The sequence below is a fragment of the Sarcophilus harrisii genome, chromosome 1 (assembly GCF_902635505.1).
Source record: "Sarcophilus harrisii chromosome 1, mSarHar1.11, whole genome shotgun sequence".
In the NCBI taxonomy this organism is placed as follows: Eukaryota; Metazoa; Chordata; class Mammalia; order Dasyuromorphia; family Dasyuridae; genus Sarcophilus; species Sarcophilus harrisii.
Window position 1 is genome coordinate 584171621 of NC_045426.1, and position 27401 is coordinate 584199021.

Genomic DNA, 27401 nt, shown 5'->3' on the forward strand with positions numbered 1-27401 from the left:
TAGTACAGGAAATTCCCTCACACATATTAAAAAAACAAAACAAAACAAAACAAATCAATCTTTTCCCTAATGATGTTAGGGGGAAAATTAAGATACTGATAAAGGTAAGATCACTAAAAATTGTGTCTCATGTATATTCAGTTATTACAGTAATAACCTTGTTTATCCGACATCTAAAGTGACTAATATGTTCCCCATGATTTTATTTTCTGGAACCTTTTCTTCCTGCCCCTCCCCTTTCAAGCACCAAAATGATCTTAATCATTTTGATGCATTTGCTTAAGCAGCTCCAGAATAAACAAAATACTCCATGTCCTTAATTATAAACAGGACCATGATACCATGGGTGGCTTTAAAGTAGTCACTAAACATCTCCACAACACTATGCTTTCTTTCTTTGATTGTTTTCTATTACCCTCCTGTTATTATGAACACCCTTGTCATTAACAACAAACAGTATACCTCACTGATAGCAATGTTACGTTACCAGAGACCTTTTAGAACTCTCCCTGAAAAATGATTCAACAAGGGCTCAAAGTCAGAGAAAAGACAAAGACAGAATCTTAGAATCACCTACTTGTCCTATGAATCACGAGAGATCATGAAGCATAACTGCTTTATTTATAAATGGGGGAATTGAATCAGAGAGGAATACAAGGTTACATGGAGAATAAATGGCAAGATCTAGACTTGAACCCAGTTTCGGAATCCATATGAAGTGCTTTTTAAATTGGGCCATGTTATCCCTGAGAGGCTTATAATAACTGATGTAGAGGAGTTTTGATTTTCAGATTTAGTAGCTCAGACATTTGGTTCTGGTGTTCCAAATAATTGGCTTCAATGTGAAACATACTGCGTCTTGTTTGATTTCTTTTAATTCAGTAAACTACACTTTTCTTTAATTAACATTGATCAGATTTATTTAAAAGTGTAGCCCTTACTAAGAGCCCAAGGGACAAATACTTTAAAGAATTAAATATGTGAACTCTTCACAATATCAAAGGAAGCATGAATGGAGACATGCTGGAATTTCAATCATAGCCAAATTTATACAGATTTAATGATTTTAATTAGACTTCAAGTATCAATGCTCCAAAACATTAAATATTTTTGCCTCATAGTGGAAATTCCAAAAAAGATTCTAATCCACTTTAATTACATTTTTTTTTTAATGATTGCTGGAATAAAACAAAGATGTGAGCAAACTCAACATTTAGGTATTTTACGTGTTGCCAAGAAACTTGTTAAACAAAATACTTCTAGAGATAGGTTTCTATTTTAAATATCTAAACAGATTCTCCTTTCTTGTAGAAAGAATATCAGCAAGCATGAACACCAGATTGAGAACATTCAACAAATAGTTCTTAGTGACTTTTTAAAAAACCAGGGCACTATGCTTAGCATTGGGGGAGAGAAAACAAAAATTGAAATATTTCCTTCCCTAAAAATCTATCCTTAATTTAACCTCATCAACAGTTACCTACAAATCAGGACAATTAAGTGAAAAACAGTGGAAAAAATTCAAACATTGGTAGAGAAATAAGAAATACTAATTCCTAATTAATGAATCAAAAATGTAATAATAAATCAAAATTATCTGTAGAAATGGTTATTAAGTTAAAAATAAACATTGTTTACTGAATGTCTATTATGGTAAATCACAGTTCTAAGTGTTGGGATGGGGGAAATACAAGAGTATAATTCCTATCCTCAAGCAATTTATAACCTAACTGGGGAAATAATTGACAATCTGCAATTTGAGGGTATGGGGATTGTGGAGAGGAGAGATAAGTAGCTTCTAGGCAATAGTAAGCACCGTCAAAAAAGACAGAGTTACGTTTCAGACCTGATTCCTCTGGAAGATGACAGAAGCTGGGAGGATGGGAGAGTGTCCCTCTATCCCTAACCTGGTTCTTTAATTCTCTTTGTCCAGACCAGGAAGAGCCATAGGAAAAGCATGTGTTTCCTGCTGCAAGAGAAATTGGAGGGCTGTCTCTACAGGACAGACAGTGGGGGATACCCAAAACACAATATACTGCACATGACCTGTGATCTAGGCATAAATTTCAACTTGCCAAAAATCAGGTAGAAGGCTTATCCATTAGCGACAACCAATGCACTTCACTGTTCAAAGAATCTGAGAATACTGATGTAATTACTTGCTAAACACATTCTCCTAAGCCTATGGGATTTAGCATTAGACAATATGGATTCTCCTGGCTCTATCACTATTTTTATCTGACCTTTGGCAAGTGATTTCACCTCCTAGGCCTCAGATCTCTCTTCTTAAAAAAGAGTTTGATCTAAATGGCTTTGAAATTCCTTCCAGCTCTAAAAAGTATGCTAAAAGTAGCAGAAAACAGATTCAGAAGGTAAAAGTCCAGTTCTTTCTATGGGGCTTAGAAAAGCTAAAACAACTTTTACAAATTCCTTTTAATTAAAATTTCGTTTCCACTTAATAATTATCTAGGAATTATAAAAATACTGAAAAGCATCTAAGTCACTGTGATGTCTCTCCAATATTTTAAATACCCTACCATATTTAGTCACGGCAATTAACACAACACAATAATCAGGTCATTTGATACACCAGCTAGTACTGTCAAATGAGCACTTGCTCAACTGCAAGAGGCCCCAGTGTGGTCTAAGATAAAGATTCAAGACCTTTACACAAGCTATAATTGGTCACATCCAAAATAAGGCCAAAAGGTCAGGAGATTCCCAAATATTCAACCCAACAAGTGCTTACAAGCTTTCCTACTATATTTCAAGACTACTCTGACACAGAGCTATTATATTTACACAGTAAATCTGAGGCATTCTGAAATGTAAAAACTTCTATACCACTTCCTGTTTCTAAAATGAACCATACCATTGTTGGATATTCAATAGGCATTTAACACAGAGTTGAATAAATGAATTTTTTAAAAAAAAGTGTTCAATTTGAAGCTCAATGAAGAAGATAATTGTAAATGTTTCATTATTTAGCAGAAACTTAAGTTATGACTTAACATCAACCAAACTTTTTTAAAAAAATATTCTTTTTATTATTTTTACACTCAAGATTAAAATTACTATAATGAAAAAGAACCAGAGAAAAGTGTGAAATCCCCCCCCCAAACAAACAAACAAACAAACAAAAACCTAACACCAAACCAAAACAGACAATCTAAGTTTTCCAAAACAAATTTAATACATCTCTGGCAAAATATGCTACCTGGAAATGAAGGTAGATTTGCTAATAGACTGATACTATAAGGAAGACTCTGTATACTCCTAGCTTAAATACAGTAAAAATAACTAAACACTACTTGACTATTCTTTTATTTGTTAGGCATGTTCCTCACATGAAATTTTAATCAAATGACACGCTTGAGATTTCTTTTTGAAAATTTAAACTAAAGAGAAAACCCATTACATACAGTTATTAAGAAACCTTAATATTTGAAGAGTCAAAATCCAGGTAACAATATTAAAATAAATGAATAAATAAAGATCACCAGCAAAAAGGATCTCAAAATCCCCTGTACAAAAGCTTGTGAATATTATTATGAGAGACTACATTCATCGTCACATTCACGGTTGCTCAAAGTCTACTTGTTAGGCAAATCTAACTGACATGACAATTGGATTTTTCAACCCACAGCAAATTAAAAGTGGGCATGTATCAAGAAAGAATTATTTAAGAAAAGGATGTAAAACATTGCTAAGATTTAAAATGACAAAATAAAAGCAATCAGAGTCAGATAAACAAATTGATCAGTCTAGGGAGCATATAATACAGAAGTCCCAAGACCTCAAAAGCCCCTGAAAGATATGTTTGTACAATGAAGTAAGATGCCTCAAGGGCACATACAAAAAACTGATAGTCATCAGAAAGAATATGAGTCACCAAGAAAAGGCTAAATAAATAGTGCAATGTAGTTCTGATGAAAGAGTAGTTCTATAATACCCTTAGAACTATTTCTATCCATAAAATTATTCTCAATAGGGTAAACATCAATAATCTGAGACATTCATATAGATAAAAAGTCTAGTGGCACATTTATGATATTAGATTAAAAGGATATTAATATAGTTAGAATATAAGAATACACAGAATTTGGTACTGCCAGATTTAAACATCTAAACTTTAACTTATTCAAAATTTGTAGAGGAAGGGAGGTTATGTTCTACAAATGAAGACTTGTTATAACATGTTAAAATGTCAAATTATTTCTATGGATGTACTACAACAAAATAATTCTAATTTATATCTCAATTTCAATTATTATTCACAACTTAGTTACATCTAAGATTTTATTCTGATCATCAAGTCCTTTCTCAAAATGTTGACCAGATTTAAATTAACTTCAAACTGATGAAAACGATGTCATTGTCACACAAATTAAGTTCCTGCAACAAAGCACTATATCACACTGCTTCATTAAATTCTATATTTTAAGAAATGCTACAAAGGCAAAAATGTTAAACCAAAGAAAATAAAGAATGTGCTGGGTCAGGGGAATATCTTCAAACTTTACAAGAAATATTTCATAAAAAGAATATGAAATATTACCTCTACAGCCATGATGATAATAGCAGCTTTCTTTTTGATGGTTGAATTAGCAGGAAGATTTGTTAAAGAATGCACCCCCATTCCAAGACTACTGATAGGTGGAAGATCAAGCCAGTCGGGATCCCTTATTCCTCCCATACAATCTTTTGCCATAGGATAGATAGTACCATTCCCATCTCTAAGAATAATGGGTGATTCCTGTATTGAGGAGAGAGGAAAGGGAGAAGAAAAACAAAAACAAACAAAAAACAACCTTAAGTTATGTTTTAAAAGGCTTAAATTCAAACTGAATGTTAAAATGAATGTAAGAGTTCTATATTAAAATATGCTAAGGATAAGGAAGGGATAAGAATAGCAATTTAACTTGTCTCAGAAATGTCCTGGGCCAGGCACTTTTACTGTCAGTAGAGGTCAGTACATTCCCTGCAATTTTTAGTCTTAAACATTTACCAAGAGACTTTTCCAGGGTCAGAAAGAATGTCTACTTCAGAGGCAAGACTTGAAACCAGTTCTTGTTGATATTAAAGTCAACATTAAATACAGTATACCTCTTGTCTCTTATACTACTGATATTTGTGAACACAGGAAAGGGGGATCTTAAATTTTTAGCATTTGCGCATTTGTAATTGTTGAAATCAAGTCACTGGAGAATAGGTTGGAAATCATTTTTTTCTTTGAATAAGGAATACTGGTAAGAACTAAACCCAAGATTCCAGAGCACATATAAAATAGGCTGATTGCTTTTTTAAATGTTGCTACAATTTACTAAGAAAGCACCCTGAATCCACATTAACTTTATAAAGTATCTATGTTACTCCAAATTCCATGTCTCTTAACTATTTCACCATCTTCATACCTGTCCAGCAGTGAAAATAGCAACATTCCTCTCATTCTGACCCAGGAAGGCAATACTGCTAGTAGGAAAATTGTTTTCTTGTTCTGCTTTTCCTGTAGCGAGGTCAAAGATACAGTATCGCACCCAATTCCCAGTCTTTAAAACAGCGTGCACACCTTTAGTAGCATATAAATGAAGAAAAAAAATTAAATACAAACATTCATTGATTTATTTAACATCAACACCTTCATTAGAAACCCAAAAATCTCTAGCTAGTCAATATGAAAAACAATTCAAACAAAAGCAAACATTCAGTAGGCTTTAGAACAATTTAATAGCACCACCACAGTATCCCATATCTGATACCCATCTCAAACATCTTTTTTTAATTGCCTAACTTGATCTTGAAAACAACCACTTAGGGTATTTTAGGTGGGTAATATTCCAATTTGCAAAGACAGAAACAAGCTCAGACTAAGTAGCTTATCCAAGGCAACATTAAAAAATGATAGTCAAAACTGAAACTGAGACTTTAATCCTATTACAATTTTCCTTTCACTACACTGTCCCTCTACTGCTATGGAATGCTTCAAATCAGTCTGAATTATTTCCCCATATTACAAAACTATTCCCAATGACTTGCTTCAAAAGCATTAAGAAGATAAAAAGAGAGATCAGCTAGGTGGTGCACCAACCCTTAAGTCAGGATACTTGGATTCAAATCTGGCCTCAGACACTTAACATGGCCTAGCAGTGTGACCCTGGGCAAGTCACTTAACTCCAATTGCCTCAGGGGGAAAAAAAGATAATGAAGAGGCAATTGGAAATAGTGAAATAAAAAAAATTATAGGGGTGAAAAAAGCTTTACCTTTTGAATCTACATTCACTGCTAAAATTTCTGTCTTTTCAGGAATACACAACTTCTTAGGGGTTCTTTGGAAACAATCGGGAACCTTGGGTGTACCACCAGTTTTGACCACCTACATGGTAAAAAAGAAATTAAGTTTGAGTCAATATACAATCACAAGATAAACCAGAAACTTCAGCTAAAATTAGTTTCTAAAGTTACTACAATGTGACTTCAAACATACCTGTAATTCATCAATTCTTAGAAGCCTACAATCTTGAAGAAGAGAAGATGGATCAGGATCCGAACTAGAGCTGCTCTGACAATTTGTATTACTGGAAGTGCCTGGAAATTTCACAGCAACATAGGCACCATCTACTTTTAGTACCTAGGTGTGTAATATATTAAAAATGTTAAATCACTAAATTGAAATCAATATACAAATGCTACACATTAATACTATTTAAAATTAATAAAGTTATGATTCTTTGTCATTTTTATAAAAGCAAACAAAAAAAAAGACTACAAAATTACTTAAACTATAATTTCAAACTAAAAAGAACATTAGAGATCATATCTCTATAAACCCTTTCATCTTACAGATTAGAAAACCAAGTCTAACAAAGGAAAAGTGTTTTGTCTAGTCACACATGTATTAAACAGAAAAGCTAAGATTATTCTAGTTCACATTTCATTTTCTGGAAATCTTAATGAAAATACAAAATTAAATGTTTAATTGTAGACATTCAGTCATCACTAAACAACTGTAAGAAAGAAATCCACAAAATTAACCAGCTTTTTTTTCTCCATTAAAAAGCAATCAAAAAATAACCATTCTTTCTTTTAAACCAAGGGATCATACCACCATGCAAACCTGCACTGAAGCTTTGTTTAATTCCCTATTGTGGCATAGGGGGGTCAGTGGCCCCCAGCTTTCAAAATCAATGGCAAAGAAGCAAAAACTATCCTAGATCCTACCAAACTGTAAATAAAAGACTTTGATAACAGGTCTGGTCAAATGCTGTTTGGCTAGGATTTTTGGTTTGCTTTGCAATAGCAGGGCTCAAAAATCATCTATCAAAATTGTAAAGGAGGAAGGGTCAACAATCTGCTTTTTAGTCACATCTGTGCAATGATGGATCCTTTTAAAAGCTCAAATGAAAGGATAATATCCCCTTTACAAATTGAATAACAACATAGAGCAATTTGACAACTCAGCATATAAAAATGATAAGCAGAGAAAATAGTTCCTCACCTCCTCCAAAACGAGTTTTAATAAATTCAATGAAGATTATTGCAAACTGCAGAGACCGTGTTTTATAGAAATTTCAACATTTTTAAGATGAAATACCAAATTTTAAAAAAAGTTTCGAGCTAAACAAATTATTTTGAAAGCAATGTGTTTGTATTCAGTAGCCTGTCACATTATAGGTCAAACCTAAGATATAAATAAAATTTGATAAAATTAAGATAACTGAATTTAAGATAAAGCTGAGATCATTAAATGTATATATGAAGAAAAAGTTTTCTGTTTATAATTATTTCCTTTCCTTTCTTAAAAGGACAGCTAGATAGTGTGGGGTCTAGAGACAGGAAGACCTTGTCTGGAGTCATCGAGTATCTGTTTCCCCTGTTTTCTCAACTGTAAAATGGATACAAAATGGAAATAACAGCACCTAAATCCCACAATTGCTGTGAATATCAAATGAGATACTAAATTATATAGCACTTAACACAGTACCTCCTCTATATAAATGTTAGCTGTCATTACTATTAAGCATTATTATCATTACTACTACCAACACCATTGTAACTAAAACTTCTCAGAAAATTTTATTCAGTGCTGAAATAGTAGCAAAGGGTTGCTAGGTGGCACAGTACATAAAATGCTACACCTTGAATCAGGAAGATACAATTTCCTGAGTTCAAATCTGCCCTCAGACACTAACCAGCTATATGACCTTGGTTAAGTCACTTAACCCTGTTTGCCTCAGTTTCCTCATCTGTAAAATGAGCATGAGAAGGAAAAGGCGAAGCTCTTCAGTATCTTTGCTGAGAAAACCCCACATGGAGTCGTCAACAGTTAACTGTTTTTTGAATGTTCAAAGTCTTATCTTCAAAACAATGTGTCAAGTCAGGAAGCTTTTTAGCAAGCACCTACTATGTGCTAGACACTATGTTAAATGTGGGGGAAACAAAAAAGTTTAAAAGGCCTTGCCTTCAAAGAGCAATCAATCTTATATGAGACAAGAAGCAAATATGTATGAACAAGATTTATACAGAATATATTGTACTATATAATCACAAACGATCCTAAGATTACCTGTAAGATGATTATTTTAGGGATTGTCTGCTTTACAGAAAATTAAACACTGAGAGGGCAAAGTAATTTGCTTATGGTCACACAGCCTTTGAGTATTGGAAGCAGGATTCAAATCTGGTTTTTATTGTCCAGAGCCCTTTATGTTATAGAAAGTAGCTTTGCATCTTAAAAGATTTCAGGGATCCTTGTTTGTAAATTGTGACCAAATATTCAAAATACAAAATAAAATTACATCACTTCAATGTAGATACATCCATCAGCAATTGGTATCAAAGTTAAGAAAAGCAAGAATTAAATGTAAGAAAGCAAGAATTGCCTACCTTTTCTTAGTTTTCTTTAATAGCCTGCTCCCTATTGGTGTTTGTCAGAGATTTGGTATGAATAGCAATACCCAGGGAATAAATTAGCAAACACTCATTTTAGCCAAGAATACATAAGAGTTGAACCCAAATGCAAAAGCACAACAAGAAATCACTGTTGTTGTTCAGTTGCACCTGACCCTGTGGACCATACTATCCAAAGGATTTCCTTGGCAAAGATGCTGAGGCAGCTTGCCTTTCTTTCTACAATTGGATGAAGACAAACAAAGATAAGTGACTTGCCCAGGCCCAGCTAACAAGGGTCAGAGGATGGCTTTGAGCTCAGCTTTTCCTGACTCCAGGCCGGAAGCTCTAGTCACTGAACGATCTAAATGCGACTGAATATAAAAGAACAAATCTCAAAACTATACCCAAACAGTTGGCTCTAAGTTTCTAGGGAAAAACAAGCACTTCTAGGAGAGAAAGGTTTTTGTAGAAACACAACTCTACCAACCCTAAACAGAAGGGACCATAATAGTTTAATTAAAATAAAATAACCCCAACATTTAGGCAGCTCAGAAGACTAGCAGCAACCAGGGCAAAATAAACCAAAAAACCACAAGTCAAAGGTACTATTATCTTACAGACAAATTAAAATAACAATGTAGTCAGACCACTTTTGTTTGATTTCTTGCATTTATTAAGACCTTTTAAAATTTTATATTTGTCACTTCCTCCTACATTCCCCATCCCATACAGTCTTTCCTGGTAGCAAAGAACAATTACATAAAAACACACTGGGGTGTGAGTGCACGGTGTGTGTGTGTGTGTGTGTGTGTGTGTGTGTGTGTGTAGTCTGTTTTAACATTCTACAATTATACGTCTCCATCCCTCTACTACAGGAAGTAAGGAGTTTCTGATTGGACTTTCTGAATAACTTTATTTTATAAAGTTGACTAAAACCTTTTATTTTTAGATCAATCTTTTTCAAAAACAGCAATTTCCCCTACAATTAATCAAGCAACAACAACAACAACAAAACACCTAATCCTGATAGTATACATGATCATTCTGTTACTTCTCAGCTGAACACAGAAATGTTGATTATCTGTTCTCCAAAAACAAGGGATCATTATTCCTGCTCCTTTTAATGTTCTTGGCATGTAAGATGCTTTTTCTGGTTTGCTTCCTTTTCTTTTCATCATTCCTTATGTCACAGTGTATGAAGATATCAAAAAATTTGATCACATAAATTCAATTTTGCAAAATTAATTATTTCACACCTAATACTAATATTAATAGCTGTGCTTCCAGTACCCTCCAACAATGATTACATCCATCTTTTCCCACTGAAAAGTAGGAAGTGAAAACTAAGAATTGTTTAAATTACAATTCTCTTGTTAATGATTTAAAACATATTTCAAATATAGTTGTTGAAAATTTGTAGTTCTTTAAAAAAATATGTACTTATTTTCTGGGGTATAATCCCTTAACATTTTCTATTATTATTTTCTACTTTTAACAACTGAGCTTTTTTATTCTGGTTACACTGCAAAAACTTTTAAAAATTTAACCATAAAAACTGTCTCTAATTTCCTGTAAATTTTAAGTCAAGAATTAACAAACATTTGTAAGTGCTTACTATATGTACCAAAAACTGGAATAGGGTACAAAACCAAAAACAAAACAGTCCTCTCAAGAACCTTACATTCTGGGGGGACCAGGGGAGAGGAGAGCAAGGAGAGGGGGGAGGAAAGGAGGGAGTTTTTTTCTCTATATATAGAATGTTCAAAATAAATAAAATATAAATGCAACGGGAGAAAACATTGTACTAGTTGGGCAAGTAAGGGCTAAAAAGGCTCCATGAAGATACTTTTAAGCAAACTATAAGATGCCAATAAGTTAGAGAAGGTGAGTACTGAGCATTCTAGGCATGATGAGGCCAATTAATTAAGTAGACTGCCATGTAAGGAAAACATCTAGAAGAGCTTATGGGCAACTACATTAAGTGAAAAAAAGATAAGTAATTTATTATGCTGATTATGAATTCTCTTACTAACTAGAATTCCAAAGCACAGTACCAGTTTCATTCTAAAAATGTGCTATTTATTATCAGGACATTTTATATATTTAGAGCTTATGGGATACATAAAATAAATTGCATGGTTAAATTTATTTCCTGATTCATTGATTTTAGTTTCCCTGACATTTTCTGTAAGATACTATGTGTTCCAGAGTTAATTAAATTTTGAAATATTATGTTAATTTTCTCTGGGCCTTGCTTATCTATTTTGTTCCAATGATCTGCCATGCTACTATTCACTGAGTACCAAACAGTTCTCATGATTATTGCTTTATAATATTCCATGATAACTATGCCCTCTCCCTTTGGATTAACCTTACAAATTCTACCCCTCCCCCATAATTTTCTAGACCTTTTGCTCATCTATATGAAGCTATTATTTGTCTAATGTTTAAAGTATCACCCTCTGGCAGACTGAATGATACAGCATACATTTCTAATTTGATATATCTGTGCAGTGTTACCACAAGTAAGCATTTCATAAATTACTTATTCCAGGAGGGACTAATTTATATTTTTCTTTATACTAAGCTTTGATTATGTCTTCATGGGTCAATCCTAATGTTCCTCTCACCCGCCATTCTCAGCAAACCCTGATATTTTGGTGTATTTTGTAAAAAGTTTGTATTCATGACTAATAGCACCTAGGAAAGGTCAAATAATAGGGAAGATGAAATTGATATAAGAATAACAATTAAAAAACTGAATATTTAAAAACCTAGAGAAAAGACCAAGTAGTAGTATAATACCTATCTTCCAACAATAAGTGATGAACAGCAATATGTAACAGGAAAGGGAGGATATTTGGGGTGCAAAGATAAAACATTTGTAGCAATTCAAAAATGGAGGCAAAATGTTCTCTTTGACACTAAGTCTTTAGAGATTACAGTTACTCATTTCCCAAATATTTATGAAGCACAAATTTTACGAAGTGTTCAATATACTGTGTGAGTTCAGAAGGTAATGCAAAGTCTATGTTAAAAAATTTCTTCCATCATGGAACTTTTTCAAACTAGTTAACTCAATAAAGGTTTAAGGAGCTCATAAAGCTAACTAAAATCAATACTAATAATAGGGAGTTGTCAAACAAAAGTAAGATCATTTCTGACCAGAAGTTTCCAGAAAAGTTCATGGAGGCTATGAAGCTACTTTTGCAGCAGGATTCACAAACTGGTTGAAATACTGTGCTAGATGCATTCTAAGGGTTCATTTCAACTCTAAGATTCAAGCAGTAAATAAAACACCAATAACAGAAAACAAAGGTAAAAATATACCCCAAAAAAAGTATAACTAATGTTTTTAAATTACTCAAAAATTCTTTAAAATTTGAAAATGGGGTAAATAATACTATTACAACATTTTAAATTATTAACACCAACATCTCAAAAAGAGAGAACAAAGGTTTCCTCCAAACCTTGCCAACAGGAACATTCTTCACATCTTCTACGAACACCACCTCCCTAAGAGACCACTGTTCTTCATTCACCTTCTCCTCTTCCTTTGGAGCAGGAGTAGACCTTCGTCGTTCTTAGACAACAACAAAATGGTAAGTACTACTACTACTAATAATAAAAAATTTTATAGATTTCATCTAAATATGAGAAAAGAATTATAATGCACATATATCCACACAATCATTACTAAATAACAATAAGGTATAAAAAGATGAAATGTCCAGAGCAAATGTCTAATGAACTGTTGTAGACAATGTCTTTATAAAATGGCGTAAAGAGAAAAAATTCCATTGGCAGCCAATGGAATAAACTTGTCAATTATTTGATTACAAGAAAAAAATTTTTTATTATTTGATAAGAAATTAGAGGGAAAAATAAACAAACCCAAGTAAGATTTAAGGAGTGGAAAATCTAGTAACTGTGTCACATATTTACTATATAGAAATTAATGTTTCACTAAACACATTCCCAAAAGTTTTTCATAGCCAGAGCCTAAAGAAACTACCTGTGTGAGATAGAATTTGAAATGCACAGCATTTACTATATGTGGTTTCAGATTTTTCTAATGCTTTGATCAACTTTACTGATTTTTCTTTAAAAAAAAAATTTTTTTTTTTTTTAATGGGAGAGGTACAGGGGGAAATGCTGATAATGTAAAAAGAATTCAATAAAACAATTTCTTAAATTTCTATTTTCTAACAGTTCATTATATAGATTACATAACTTCTACAAAAATCCAGAAACCTATGAAAAATTACTAGATAGCACAGAAACAGTTGATAGAGCCAGTCTTTCCTTCCCTTGAGGATCAAAGAATTAGCTGACAAAATTTCCTACTACAAATTCTATAAAAATTATATGGTTTTGAGAATTACAGCTCAAAACCATGTTATATTATCATGTGCCATTCTAATTCATATTATCCTACAGATCTAGCATAGAGAATCTATGTAATATACTTAAAGTCATCTTCTGGACTTCATACATTTGCATTTTAAGTTATGCTTCTTCATTTCTTATTTTTCACTCTCACATGATTAGCCCGCCTTGCGATTCCCTTGATGAAGTTTCCTTACACCACTACTTCTTAAACATAGGTCATTTAAAGAAGTACAATAAAAATCTACTTAAGCCCATTACTCACCTATTACTTTTTGAGTAATTTCAACTCTAAGTTAGATTTTCAAGTTAGAAGCCTCATAAACAGAAAAGAGGACAAAGTTTTTAAAAACAGGTTGTAGGTACAGGCAGCAGTTTGGTTCATTAAAAGCCAAGCACAATTTTCCAAACGCATTGCAGCCTACTTTCTTCCTCCATAAAACCAACTTAAATTTTATTAAGTAATACCTGTTTCAGGTATTTATATTATTGGATACAGTAATTCAACAAAAGAAACATACAACTCTAAATTGTGGGACAACAGAACTTAATCTAATTTTTAGTTTTTTTCTTTAGGAGATTAGGTCAATCTCTTGAGTCAATTACAGAACTCCCCAAAAGAGGCCAGAAACATCATGCTAAACTATATACAAAAAAGTAATGCACCATACTTTGGAAATTATTCCTTCATTTAAATCCAATAGAGAGAAATACTTAAGAACAAACTTTTTTTTTCTATTTCATCATTCACATCTGATATTCATCAGCAGAGATGATGACTGTAACTGAAGACTTATCTATGTGATTGGTAAGGAATCCTATATGGTCTCAACATGTGAGAAAAGAACTACTTTTTTTGCCTTTTACCTTACCAACCCAAGTCTTTTGTCACAGAGTGTAGAGGGATGGAACTCTGGAGAAGCATACTTAAAACAAGGTTACTTACAGCAAGGTTTTAACTTAGTGGAATTGAGGAGATGATGGTTTTCAAATATACATATACTTAGTACTTAGCATGGTGGTGTAATGGTTCTCTAGTTCACACACAATCAGTATGCTGTAATGATGTAATTACAATAAGGTATATAAGGGCTAAGAAGGTACTAGAAATGGGACATTCTATTTTTTACCATCCTCCTGGTAGCTCTTGAGCCTCCCCACACTAAAATCAAGACTGGGCCAGAATAAACTCTAGATTCTGTTCCTGATCATTCTCATGATGTCTATCCTGCTGAGACCAAGGCCTATCCGAAGGACCTCCAGAAAGTTAGCCCAAACATTACAACAGAGAGCTAGCATTCTTTAACTCTATGTAACTTGTGAATATATGGCATGATATAGAGAAATGTTTCTGAAAGTCTACTGGTTCGTTTCTGACATTTTCCATCTGGAGTTTTATCATTAAGAGGCAAATGGATTATATTTACTCATTTTTAAAATTACTTTTTGTTTCTAGCAGTAATAATACTTGCTTTCCTCCCCACTGCTTTTTTAATCTCCTCCCATCCTGACCTATGTAGTGAAATGATACAATATTACTTTTAAGAGTGTATTGCATATACCACCTATTTACTTGATGTACGGTTTATATTCTCTGGATGATATTCCTGATTATACTTTTGATACCAAAAAAAAAAAAAAAACCCACTAAACTAAATTTATAATCACAGGTCCCAAGTTCAAATCCTAGCTTTGTCACTCTTTTACACTATGGACAGTCACCATGCCTCTGAGTGTAAGTTTTCTTATCAATAAAATTAGGAAAATGATTCCAATAATCTATGAAATCCCTTCTAATTTGAATCTATGATCCTATAAACTTATTAACAGAATATCTAGCATTGAGACTTGACAATAAATAATTGAACCCTATCATCTTGGACTACATATGCCAGACATTTGTTCAGCTGTGTTCAACTCTTTCTGACTCCATTGTGGGGTTTTCTTAGCAAAGACACTGGAGGGATTTGTCATTTCCTTCTCCAGCTCACTTTTCAGCTGAGGAATCAAGGCAAACAGGGTTAAGTGACTTGTTCTAGTTACACAGATTTCAACTCAAGAAGACATTGGTTCATCTAGCTGACCCTCAAGTCATAGAATACAAAGAGAAAACAAAACAAAACAAAACAAAGTCCCTGTCCTCAAGGGGACATGATATATATTTATGAGATCATATATGAAAGCATATATAACTATACTAACCAAAATTTCGGGGGAGCAGATAGGGGGATGAGAAAAGGTCTCATTTATTAGGAGGTGGCATCTGAGTTAGAACTCTAACGAACACTAGGGATTCTAAGTGCTTATGGGAAGAACTGAGTTAATTCCAGGCAAAGGAAACAACTGGAGCTAGGACAAAGCAAAAGGAGATTTTAAGATTGCCAGGTCATGTGAATAATAGAGTATATGAATAAAAAGTAATTGAATGGAATAGTACAAGCCCAGAAACTGAGATTGGAATGGGCTTTAAATGCCAATCAAGGTCAGTGGAACTGAATTAGCAAGGGAGGCTCTGGAACCTATGCTCTAAAAGTTAACAGCCATAAAAGATAAATTATAGGGGGATATACTTAAGGTAAGGGGGACCAATAAGGAAGCTATAATAATAGACTAAAGAAGAGGTAATAATGTAATAAAGTAAATAAAGAAGTAAAAAAAAAAAGTGTGCATGTGATTAGAGAAAAAAAAGATAGGTACAAGATGTTGGAAAAGTAGAATCAGTAAGACATAGCATATGATATGGCAACCTAATTCAAGATTCAGCTCTACACCTGCCCTTCCCTCCTTTTCCCCCTCCCCTCTCATTACCTAGCTAGCTATAGAGATTATGAGTATTTGACAAGTCTCAGGCTGGCACTCTTTGCACTATATAATGATGCCTCAAACTCAATAAATCCTTTCTGTCCTATTGATGACAAAGTATCAGAAGGAGCTTTTTAGAGATGATTCACACAAACTCTCCCATTTTCTGGCACAGAAAGGTTAAGTGACTAGGATCACATGGTTACCACAAAAGCAAGCCAAGATCTTTGATCTGGAGCCTGAGTGACTTGAGAAGCTTTTAGACAAAGTCCCTCATTTCCATATAAAGAAAATTGATGCCCTGAATAATAAATATGCTACCTAAGGTCATGCAGATGACCCAAGTCTTCTAATTCTAAGGCATGGTTTTTGCTAATTTGAAATGCAGGCCCTTATCAAGTTCTTCATAAACTTTTTCTAGCTCCCATAAAATTGCAATTGCTTCTTTTTCTCTTTTGTTTTTCATAAGCACTAAAAAATATGGGCCCATGAATGGTATTCCTTTTGAACCAACAATTTAGTCTGCCTGTGAAGCATGATTTAATTTAGGTACTAATTAAACCAGATTAAATTTTCTTTAGAAGAAGAGAGGGGAGGGTGGAAGAAAAATTTGCAACTCAAAATATTGTAAACATGGAATGCTAAAAATTTTCTTGTAATGTTTCTGGTGGAAAAAAATAGCGTACTATTATAATTAATTTAGATATACTTAACTAATGGTTTTACTTTATCCCTGAATTATCAACATCCACTCCACTATTATAAATAAGAATATTGTCAAAATTATTAAACCTTTTCTTACTTTTAGATTGCTTCTAAGTTATATTTATGCCATTAAAAATATTACAGTCTTTGTTAAAGCCTATGCATCATTTAACAAGAAGTAGACTGAATAGTTACATAAAAATAAAAAATAAACTTTTTAGACAATTTATATGAGCTATATAACTTACTATATGGCATTGATGCACTGCTTGCAATTGAAGATGCATCACTACATGTGGAAGCTGGAGAGGGCGGGGGACCCATTTCAGTTTTCACAGGCTCCTGTTTACTTTCAGGTCTAAAATTCAAAAATAAGATTTTATTTCTCAGTAAGTAAAGAGATACTGGAAAAAGAACAACACAAGAATTAGATAAAATGGCTTTTGAAAAAGTAATTTTGTGTTAACCCATACTTCCTAAAGCTTTGAAATTTGCAAAATCTACATGAACTTTCAGTGAAACTGGTACTTAGATGAGAAAACAAATAGAATTTGCCTACAAATCAAAATACAGGCCAATACATGTCATTGTATGCATGTAATACGGCATTATCTTATTAAGGGAGACAGTATACTAAATTCATCAGTACTTTCAAGGGTTCAAATGGAGACATCTGGCTAATGCTTCATGACTCCCATTTAGGGTTTTCCTGGCACAGATAGTATAGGGGATTGTCATTTCCTTCTCCAACTCATTTTGCAGATAAGGAAACTAAGTTAAGTAGTATTAAATGATTTACCCAGGCTCACACAACTAGTAAGTGTTTAGTGACCGATCTGAACTGAGGAAGATGAAGCTTCCTGACTCTAGGCCCCAGCACTCTATCTACTGTGCCATTTAACATTCCTTTTAGAGAATGACTAAGGATCAAATTATGTAGCACTTACTCTTTAGCTTTTTCTTAATCAAGCGATTCCCCCCATTTTGATCATACAGATCAAGCAAATTCAATGATTTCTAGCTTTGTAATCTATACACCAGCAATACAGAACCAAATGCTCAAGAGTTAGAATCCACCACTCATACAACATGTGCAAATAGATCCAAAGGATGTCTAATAAGGGGTTACCAAACATTTCAGTGGACTAAAGAAATAAGACTTGAATTCAATCATTTCTAACTGAATAGCTTTAAGCAGTTTATTTAACTCAAGTATGTGAAATCAATAGTCTATATGAGGAAAAAAAGCTTATATAATATCCCATTTTTATGTTCATTAAATAAATGCCATAAATGAATTTTCAATTCAAAAAAAAAAAAAAAATTACCATTTCATTTCTTGAACCATTCTAACTATCTAGAACTATATTCTGGAAGCTTAACTGGTAAAAGACTTCACCATTATAAACAAATTAATAACATTGTTCTCCAGCAGAAAAATGAAATAAATTATTCTTATATCTGCAAGGCTAAGAATAAGGAAAGAAAATAAGTCCAATTTTCACAAAAAGTGTAATGAACTGAACCCTGAATGTTTCCAAACCCAAATATCAGGTAAATATAAAGTTTTAAAACTATACAACAATTGAGAACATTTTTCATCAATATTAGAAAATAGACCAAAATAATTATCAACAAACTTTAGAATAAATACCAAGTAAATACACACAGCTGCACCACCACCACCACCACCACCACCACATAACTATGATGGTATATCAATGATGAGTAGTGACTTGCGTACTTCTACAAGAAAGTAACATAACAAAGCCCAAGTAGAACCCAGTTCTTTATTTTTCAACTTAACTACCTTTTCAATTGAAATTAACAAAACTGAAGAAAAGCAGTTATAAAACTCTGCATTTGCGAGTCAACTTTAAAGATTCAACAATAGCTTTAGATGAACACAACAATCTCAGATTTTGGTGTATTTGGTAATTTCCTAAATAAAGTAGTATTTATTTTTATTAATGTCAAACAGTTGGCATATAAATAGTTCAGATGTGTAACAAATGTATCTAAAAATATAGAGAAATTGAGAAGTAGGGATAAGGATAAAGTTTCAGAATCTTAAATTTTCTTCAAGATCTTCTATGATTGAAGAAGGCTGAGTAAGGAATAGAGGCATCAAATAGCCTATTTCTTTATTAGGTACCCACATTTTAATAGTTGATTTCCACAAGGCAAAAAAAATATATAGTATTTCCTGCAAAGCAAACAGTTCTACAAATTGTAACCTACCATCTGTGAACAAGATATATTAAGAAGGGTAGAGGGGAAGAAAACAACAACAACAACAACAAAAAACAGGCTCTTCAAATTTCCCCCACAAATATCACTTCAAAGTGAAGTTAGAATGTGGCAGAAATAATTAAAACTCAGGGTGAAGTAGTTGTTCTCTTCAGACAACTTAAGAAGATACTTAGGAAAGACATAACCCCTCTCCAGGGGAACAGAGGCTTGTCCAGTGCAAAAAGGGAAAAGTGAAAACACTTGAAGGAAGACTGCTGAATCAACAAAAAAGTCCTACAGGTCTCTGTTTACCCACCTTTAAGTTCATAGAACACTGGGCTGACCAACTAAGCCCTAAGTTGTAGCTGTGGGTAAGTAGAAGTAAGCTCACGTATGGTGGGTGTAGCAGCACAAGAGTGGAACCCCTGCTGGCTGTAGCTACTTGCAGGAGAGCAGAGTCCCTGGTATTGACTCCAAAGACAAGGGATGAGCAGTGAACTTGAAGCCTGAGGCATCATTCCTCACAACTCAGAACTGGAAGCTGATTATAAAAGCCACTAAAAAATTAATGACTAAGCAAAGGAGAAAGAACCAGACTATAGCAACTATGGGGATAGAGAAGTCTGGATTAAAACATAGAAAAAGATAATAAATTTTTAAATGCCAGAAAAACATCAAATGTCGATGGCAAGTCCAAGATAGTTTTAGAAGAGCTTAAAAAGTACTTTAAAAATCAATTAAGAGAGGTGGAGGAAAAATTAGGAAGAAAAATTAAGTTTTGAAAAGAAAGCAAACCAATTCAAAAAAGAGATCCAAAAGCTTATAGAAGAAAATAATGCCTGGAAAATTAGAATTGGGCAAGGAGAAGCTAATGTTGTAAGACACCAAGAAATAAGAAAACAAAATCAAAAGAAAAAAAAATAGAAGAAAATATGAAACATCTTATTAGAAAAACAACTGATCTAGAAAAGAGTTCAAGGAGAGATAATATTAACAATTATACGCTTATCTAAAAGAGATATTTTTAAAAAGGCTAGATACAATATTATGAAAAGTCACTATGGAAAATTGCCTTGAAATTCTAAAGTGAGAGGCTAAAACAGAAAAAATAAAACAACCATTGACCACCACTTCAAAAAGATTATTCCTATAACTATGCAGTTTTCCCAGAAAAAGTAATCAAGTATAAAATGGAAATGAACCTTATTTTTATGATGTAGTGAACATGAAAATGTTTTTCCTGGGAACTTTTTTGTTTTAAGTTCAAAATGAATAAAAAATATATTGATAAAAGATTGTGGAGATGAGGGGAGGAGAGGAAGAATATAGTAAGAAGCTGTAAAATGACTCAGGAGAGTTAAATTAGGTGAAAGAAATCACTCAGTGTTAGTCTAAAATAAAGAATATTTTTAGCCAAAAAAATAGTTCTGATCTTATTAATTGTTCTTAATCCATTCTTAACAGTTCTATTTTAATAGGCAGACTACAAAGATTACTCTAAGTTAATGAAGGCCCAAGTGAAAATAGCAAATGACTAATAATTTGGTCCTCACAACATATACTCACTGTACATAAACTTTTAGGTAAATATACAAAGTTGTTCCTAGGTAGTTTAGTATTGTCTTTCCTTGATTTCATAAGACAAAACACAGACATTTGATTTTCACTTGGGAGTAAAAAGTTTTGTTTTTTGAAAATAAGTTTTTCAAGAAAAAAACGTTTTCATAGGATCTTTTTAAGGGCCCAACATGTGAAGTTGTTGCAGTTCCTTACAAGGTTCTTAATTTTAAAAAATGTTTTCAAATTAACATTTCATCAAATTTACTTACTTAGTTTCTGTAGTTTTGCTAGCTTTTTCCATGTTTTTCAAGCTTTCAGGTGACCGAAGTTGGAATCTACAGCTGTCATTCATATTCCAAACTGACTCCATTAATACACCAACTTTAGGAATTCCAGCACTAATTGAAAAGGCAACTGCTCCAGCATGATAGAGAGGATTATTTCTTAAGCACACCTGATAAAAGAAAATTAACATCTAAATCAAGACATTATTTTAAAGACCATATTACAGAGAAAATTAAGAATGTGAGAGAGAACTACAAAGCATCTCTTTCCAAGTTAAAGGAATATGAAAGGAAAATAAAGACTATAGATAAAATTATATAGCTAAGTAAGTTAAGTAACTTAAGCAATCTTTACATAAGCCTCAATATTATAGTATAATACCAAGTTTTTGTTGTTGTTTTTAAAAGGAGGTAACAGTAAACAGGTGAGCATCTAACTTTTTTTTTAAAGGCAGTTTTATAAACATCACAGAAGGAATAAGGAGAAAGAAATATGAAAACAGAGAGGCAAGTGATACAATTTAAAATTATGCCTAATATAATAAAACAGTACAGTATTTGGTTAACTGATTTTTGAAACAAATAGGTCTTCTCTTTGGCTTTATCATGTCTGGTACTGTTTAACACTTATTGCCCTGCTTTAGTTTTCTTGATTCTAAAATGATGACAATATGCTTCCTAAGGTCATTGTGATTTGGCAAACCTTAAAGCCTATATAAACATTAGTATGAAGAGTTTGTGAATTTCTTGAGAGAAAGCGAGAGGTACAATGGGGCAAGGCATTAGAGCTGGGATACAATACTGATACAATAACCAAGGTGAGAAAACTTCCCTAACAAAAAGAAATGGGCACATAGGAAGTATCCAAAAATTTTTACAAGTTAGTCTAGTAAAGACCCCATTTCTCAAATGTATAGAGAACCCAGTCAAATTTATAAAAAAACCAATCCACAAATTGTCAAGGGATACAAATAGGCAGTTTTCAGAAGGAAAGCTATCTATAATCCTACTAAATCACTTTTGAATAGAGACACACAAATTAAAACAACTCCAAGGTATCACCTCATACCTATGAGAAATAACAAAAGATGAAAGGAAAAATAGGTACAAGAATGAACTGTTGGTGGAGGTGTGAAATGCCTCAACCATTCTATTAAATAATTAGGAACTAAGAATCTGTGATGAAGTAATACCACAACTAGGCCTATAAACTAAAGAGATTTTTTTAAAAGGAACAAAGCTATATGTTCAAAAACTCATATTACAACTCTTTTTGTGGTGGTAAAGAATTGGCCATGGAGGGGGATGCTCAACAAATGGGGAATGGTTGAGTAAGTTTTGGCACATGACTGTGATGGAGTACTATTGTACTATAAGAAATAATTAGGAAATAGTTTTGGAAAAACACTGGAAGATCTATATAAACCAATGAAAAGTGAAATAACCAGAACCAGATTATTGCATATAGCCAACACAAAAATTTTAATGATAACTAACTGTAAAGAATTAGCTACTTTGATCAATAAAATATTCCAAGAAAATTCCAAAGGACTCATGATAAAAAAAAGTTATCTACCTCCAAAAAAGAACTGATTAACTGAGTGCAAGATGAAATATACTTTTCTCCCTTTATTTTCCATGCTTTTAAAAAAAAACAAACAAAACTGAGTGTTAAGTCTAATATAGAAATGTTTTGCCTAAGTACACATCTATAATTGTTTGCCTTCTTGGTATATGTTGGGGAGGGTCAAGAGAAATAAAAATTATTTTAAAAACTATTAAATTAAGTAAAAGGAAAAAAAAAGAGGAAATATCCCTATCTTCCCAAAGCACATAATTGCTGAGCTTATTGCTGAGGTTATAAAAATGAGAAGCAACATAACAGTGAAAAGAAATGATCATGGTCTGATCCAGGTTATAAAACTTAGTAGCTAGCTATATTACTTAACACGAGCCTAATTTTTTCCAATCTATAAAACAAAATCAGGTTTGTCTAAATTACAATTTGGAGAAATCTGTGGGAAGGTGTTAACTGGTAGAATTTTGGAAGAATAAACGAAGCTAATGCTGAGATTAGTTTAGTTAAAGGAACCAAAAAAAGGAAAGTGATTTCAATAAATTTAGAATTATGTGGGCAAAAAATTTTGAAGGTTCAATAAATATTAAATTTTAAAAAAAATTAAGCTTGGAAACTTAATTTAGAATCTGAAAGAAGTAATTTATTTTTGTTGTTTTTTCACTTCGAAGGCATGACTGAAAATTGCATTTTCTATGAATGCAAGTATTGTTGAACATAACAACCAATATATCTCTTTTCGTATTTGCAACCTAGAGAAATGTCTCTGGTAAATGACTCTTGTGGAAGAAACTGTTTCAATTTAAGTGCTTTAAAACCTACTTTACCAAAGAAATTTTTTAAAAATGCTATTTTATACAAGTTCTTTCTCTGGGTAGATAGCATTGTTTTTTTTTCATTATTAGTACTTTGAAATTATCATGGGACATTGTATTGATCAAAGTACCCAAATCTTTCACAGTTAATTATCATTAAAATATTGATGTTACTATATACAATGATTTGATTCTGTTTATTTCATTTTTCATCAGTTCAAAAGATCACCAAATGTTTTTCTGAAACTATCTATCTGTTTCTTATATTCATCAATCTGATCTAATTTCTTGCTGATTCCAATCTATCAAAAACCATTCCAAAATGTTTAATACTGTAATTTCATGAATTCCCTAGGTATTATTTCTGGTTTCTCCAAATACAGTTACATCATTTAATTTTATAATAAAAAAAAGCTACTTTGTAATTTGCTACAAAATAGGTCTAGTTGAAAAAAAAAGCTGAAAATATTAAAATTGTTTATTTTGATTCAATCAAACATATATTAAGCACCTATTCTATGCAAATCTAAATCTGAAAAGCCAAAAAGGGATATGCATGATTGATTTAAAAAAAAAAAAAATCACTATAGCCAGGCATAGCATGGAACAGGTATGTGCTATACAGAAACCAAGAACAAAATTCGGTGAGATTAATGTATAAGACTAGAAATGTACAGCATTACTTTTGAGATTTTCTGCATAAACAAGCAAAAAATAAGAGTGGCACACTATATAAATTAACAATGAAGAAAGCTTCCAGGAGAAAAAAATTCATAAAATTAAAATTATTTTAAAGCTGTAAATGACTTTAAGGTTCATCTAGTTGATAATCAAAATCATTTATATAATACTTTAAGGTTTGCAAAATATTTTATGTATGTTATCCCATCTGATCCTCACAACAACTTTTTGAAGTTTATGTTATTATCCCCATTTTTAGATGAAGAAACTGAGATTCAGTGAAGTTGGGGACTTGTTATCAAATTTAAATGTACCTATCAAATGAAGCTAACCTTAAATATATATTTAATCTTTTGACTAAATTGCTTTAAAAAGTGTAAAGAAAAAAGCAATTTTTAAAAAGAGGTCCTCTTCTCTCTGTCAAACATACTCTCTAGGTGGAGGCAACATGACAGAGTAACAGAGTAAAGGCAATAATGTGCCCCACTTCTTCCCCCAAACTGCCCCAACTATCCTTTAAATAATGACTACAAAAAAATTTAGAGTTGGAAAACCCCAAAGATAGAATAGAACATTTTCCTGCTGAAGGTCAGCAGAAAAGGTCAGTTACACCAAGGTGGGACTAAGTGCAGCCTCAGCCCAAGTGACAGCAAAGGAGCACCTATGAATCAGCAGCAATATTGGTGGTTTCAAGATGTCTCAGCCCAGAGACACCAAAGAAGAGTTGAAGGTCACCAGAAAAGGTCTTTGGAACGAGGGTGCAATCCCATCTCAGGCTGTACTTGGGAAGACTCAGACCCAACCCTGGGAAAAAGCAGGACTGCTGCTTTAAAACATTAGATCTTCCACTTACAGTGGGACAAGGATGCACCTAACTATTGCAGGGCAGAAAAGAGAGTTTGTGGTCAGGTGGCTAGAAGGATCTCTGAAAACAGATGCACAAAACAGAGCCCTACTATAACAGAGTTAAAAGCCAAGCAATAGGCTGGAAAATGAGCAGAAAGCAAAAGAAGTTTCTGACCATAGCAAAGTTAATATGGTGATAAGGATAATCAAAACACACTCAGAAGATAACAAAGCCAAAGCTTGTGTGTGTGTGTGTGTATAGCCACCAAGTATAAAATAAGAATGGGGCTTTGGTTATGGAAGAGGTCAAAAGGGATTTTCAAAATCAAGTAAGAGATAGAGGAAATATTATAAATAGAATAGAGTGGCAAAAGGAAATTATTGGACTGTCTCAAAGTCATGATTTTAAAAAAAAGAAAAAAAGTCTAGACAACATCTGTCAAGAAACCATCAAGGAAAACTGTCCTGATATCCTAGAACCAGAGGGCAAAATAGAAATTGAAGGAGTAAACCGATCTCCTGAAGGAGATCCCAAAATGAAAACTCCCAGGAATATTATAGCCAAAATCCAGAAATCCCAGGTGAAGGAGAAAATATCGCAAGCATCTAGAAAGAAATATTCAAGAACAGTGGAGCCACAGTCAGAATAACAAAAGATTTAGTGATTTCAACATTAAAGAATGAGAGGGCTTGGAATATGATATTCCAGAAAGCAGTGGAGTTAGGATTACAACCTAGAATTACCTATCCAGCAAACCTTCAGAAGAAAAGGTGGTCATTCAATGAGATAGAGGATTTTCAAGCATTCTTCATGAAAAGACCAAACCTGAATGAAAATGTGATTTTCAAATACAAGAATCAGGAGAAGCATAAGGAGATAATCAGGAAAATGATATCAGAAAGGACTTAATAAGGTTAATTTGTTACATTCCCACATGGGAAAATGATACTTGTAACTCATTAGAATGTTCTCATTACTATGGGAGTTAGGAGTAGTATTTATAGACCCAGGGCACAGGTGTGAGTTGAATATGAAGGAATAATATCTAAAATAAATGATGGAATTAAAGGGTGAAAGAAGAATGAACTGGAAGAAACGAAAACGGAGAAGTGGCATGATGTAAATGATTTGCCATAAAAAAGAGATAAGAAAAAACTTTTTTTACAGAGTAGGGGAAGATAGGAAGAAGATGGTGAGTGAACCTCACTCTCATCAGAATTGGTTCAAAGCAGGAATAATGTACACACCTAAAATGAACATAGAAGTCTATCTTATCCTGTAGGAAAATAAGAGGAGATTGAGATATGGGAAGGGGAAGAGGGTGATAAAAAATACTGGGGGAGAGAGTGGTTAGTAGTAAAACACTTCTGAGGAGGGACAGGGTAGAAAAAAGAGAGAGAATAATATAAATGGTGGGGGGAGGGGGAGGCAATAAGAGGGGAGGGAGAGAGAAGAAATGCAATTGGCAATAATAAGAATTTTGTAGCAAGTTTCTCTGATAAGACCTCATTTCTCAAACATAGAGGGAACTGAGTCAAATTAATAAAAATTTTGTCCTAATTGAAAAATCATAAAAAGATATGATCTATTCTCAAAGGGCTATAAATTCAGATCTATCTTTTGACCTAACAATACCACTACTAGGAATGAACACCAAAAGAAATTTAAACAAAAGGTAAAGAATCTATATTTACAAAAAATTTTATAGCAACTCTCTAATGAGGGGAAGAATTGGAAATTGAGGGGATATCCATCAATTGTGGAAGGCTTGAATAAATTATAGTAGATAATTGTCATGGAATATTATTGTTCTGTGAGAAAAGATGAGAAGGATGCTCTCAGAATAGGGAAAAAAAACCCAACTTGGACAGTTCTACATGAAGTCAAGCAACATATACCAAGTTATTAGCAATTTTCTGGGATGCTTTGCTATTCTCAGTACTACAATCATCCACGACTACAAGGAATTATAATGAAAAATCCTATCCATATGCACAGAAGGCAATGATTGTGTGTCAATACAGATTGAAGCATTTTTTTTAAAACTTTATTTTTCTTGAAGGTTCTTTTTCTCAGGGTGGGAGATATGTGTTTTCTTTCACAACTTGACTTTTATGGAAATGTTCTGCATAATTTCATATATAGTTTAATAAGGTTTGGGGTAGGGATAAGGGAGAGAACCTGACAATCTAAAGTTTTTAAAACAAATGGTTAAAAAAAAATTGTTTTAAATGTAACCAAGGGAAAATGTTTAATTAAGAAAAACAAAACAAAACCCATAGTCTCAACTCTTACCTGAGTGCCAACTGTGATATTAGGCATTGAGGAGATACCAGCACTGGACTTGGGCTTTTTATTTTTTGCCCTTGCTTTTTCTAACATCTTCTTCCTCTGACTAAATGGAACTACACCCCTAGAAAAGAATACAAACACCAGACAAATGGAAGTTAAAAAAAACCAGGAAGGGTTATTTTAAAACACTTTATTCCAAGAATTTTAAAATCAACTGAGCAAAGGCTTGAAAGATAAATTCCAGAAAAATAAGAAGGAAAACTGTTGTAATACCGAATAAAATTTTAAATATTTTAATAAAAATGTGAAAACCAGTCCTAGGCTCCTGG

The 27401-nt window shown here is 32.9% G+C and overlaps 1 protein-coding gene across 6 annotated transcripts in view; it reads right to left on the bottom strand.

The window, feature by feature from the left end:
* Nucleotides 1-27401, bottom strand: part of UBR5 (ubiquitin protein ligase E3 component n-recognin 5) — a 165240-nt gene that overhangs the window by 51939 nt on the left and 85900 nt on the right. For all 6 annotated transcript variants that reach the window (XM_012541748.3, XM_003760296.4, XM_023496429.2 and 3 more), the window contains 8 exons: nucleotides 27076-27193; nucleotides 20847-21031; nucleotides 17034-17143; nucleotides 12360-12472; nucleotides 6485-6628; nucleotides 6262-6373; nucleotides 5415-5569; nucleotides 4559-4756 (listed from right to left, as the gene is read on the bottom strand). In XM_012541748.3, the coding sequence (XP_012397202.1) occupies nucleotides 4559-4756; nucleotides 5415-5569; nucleotides 6262-6373; nucleotides 6485-6628; nucleotides 12360-12472; nucleotides 17034-17143; nucleotides 20847-21031; nucleotides 27076-27193 (1135 nt within the window). The remainder of the gene's footprint in view (nucleotides 1-4558; nucleotides 4757-5414; nucleotides 5570-6261; nucleotides 6374-6484; nucleotides 6629-12359; nucleotides 12473-17033; nucleotides 17144-20846; nucleotides 21032-27075; nucleotides 27194-27401) is intronic.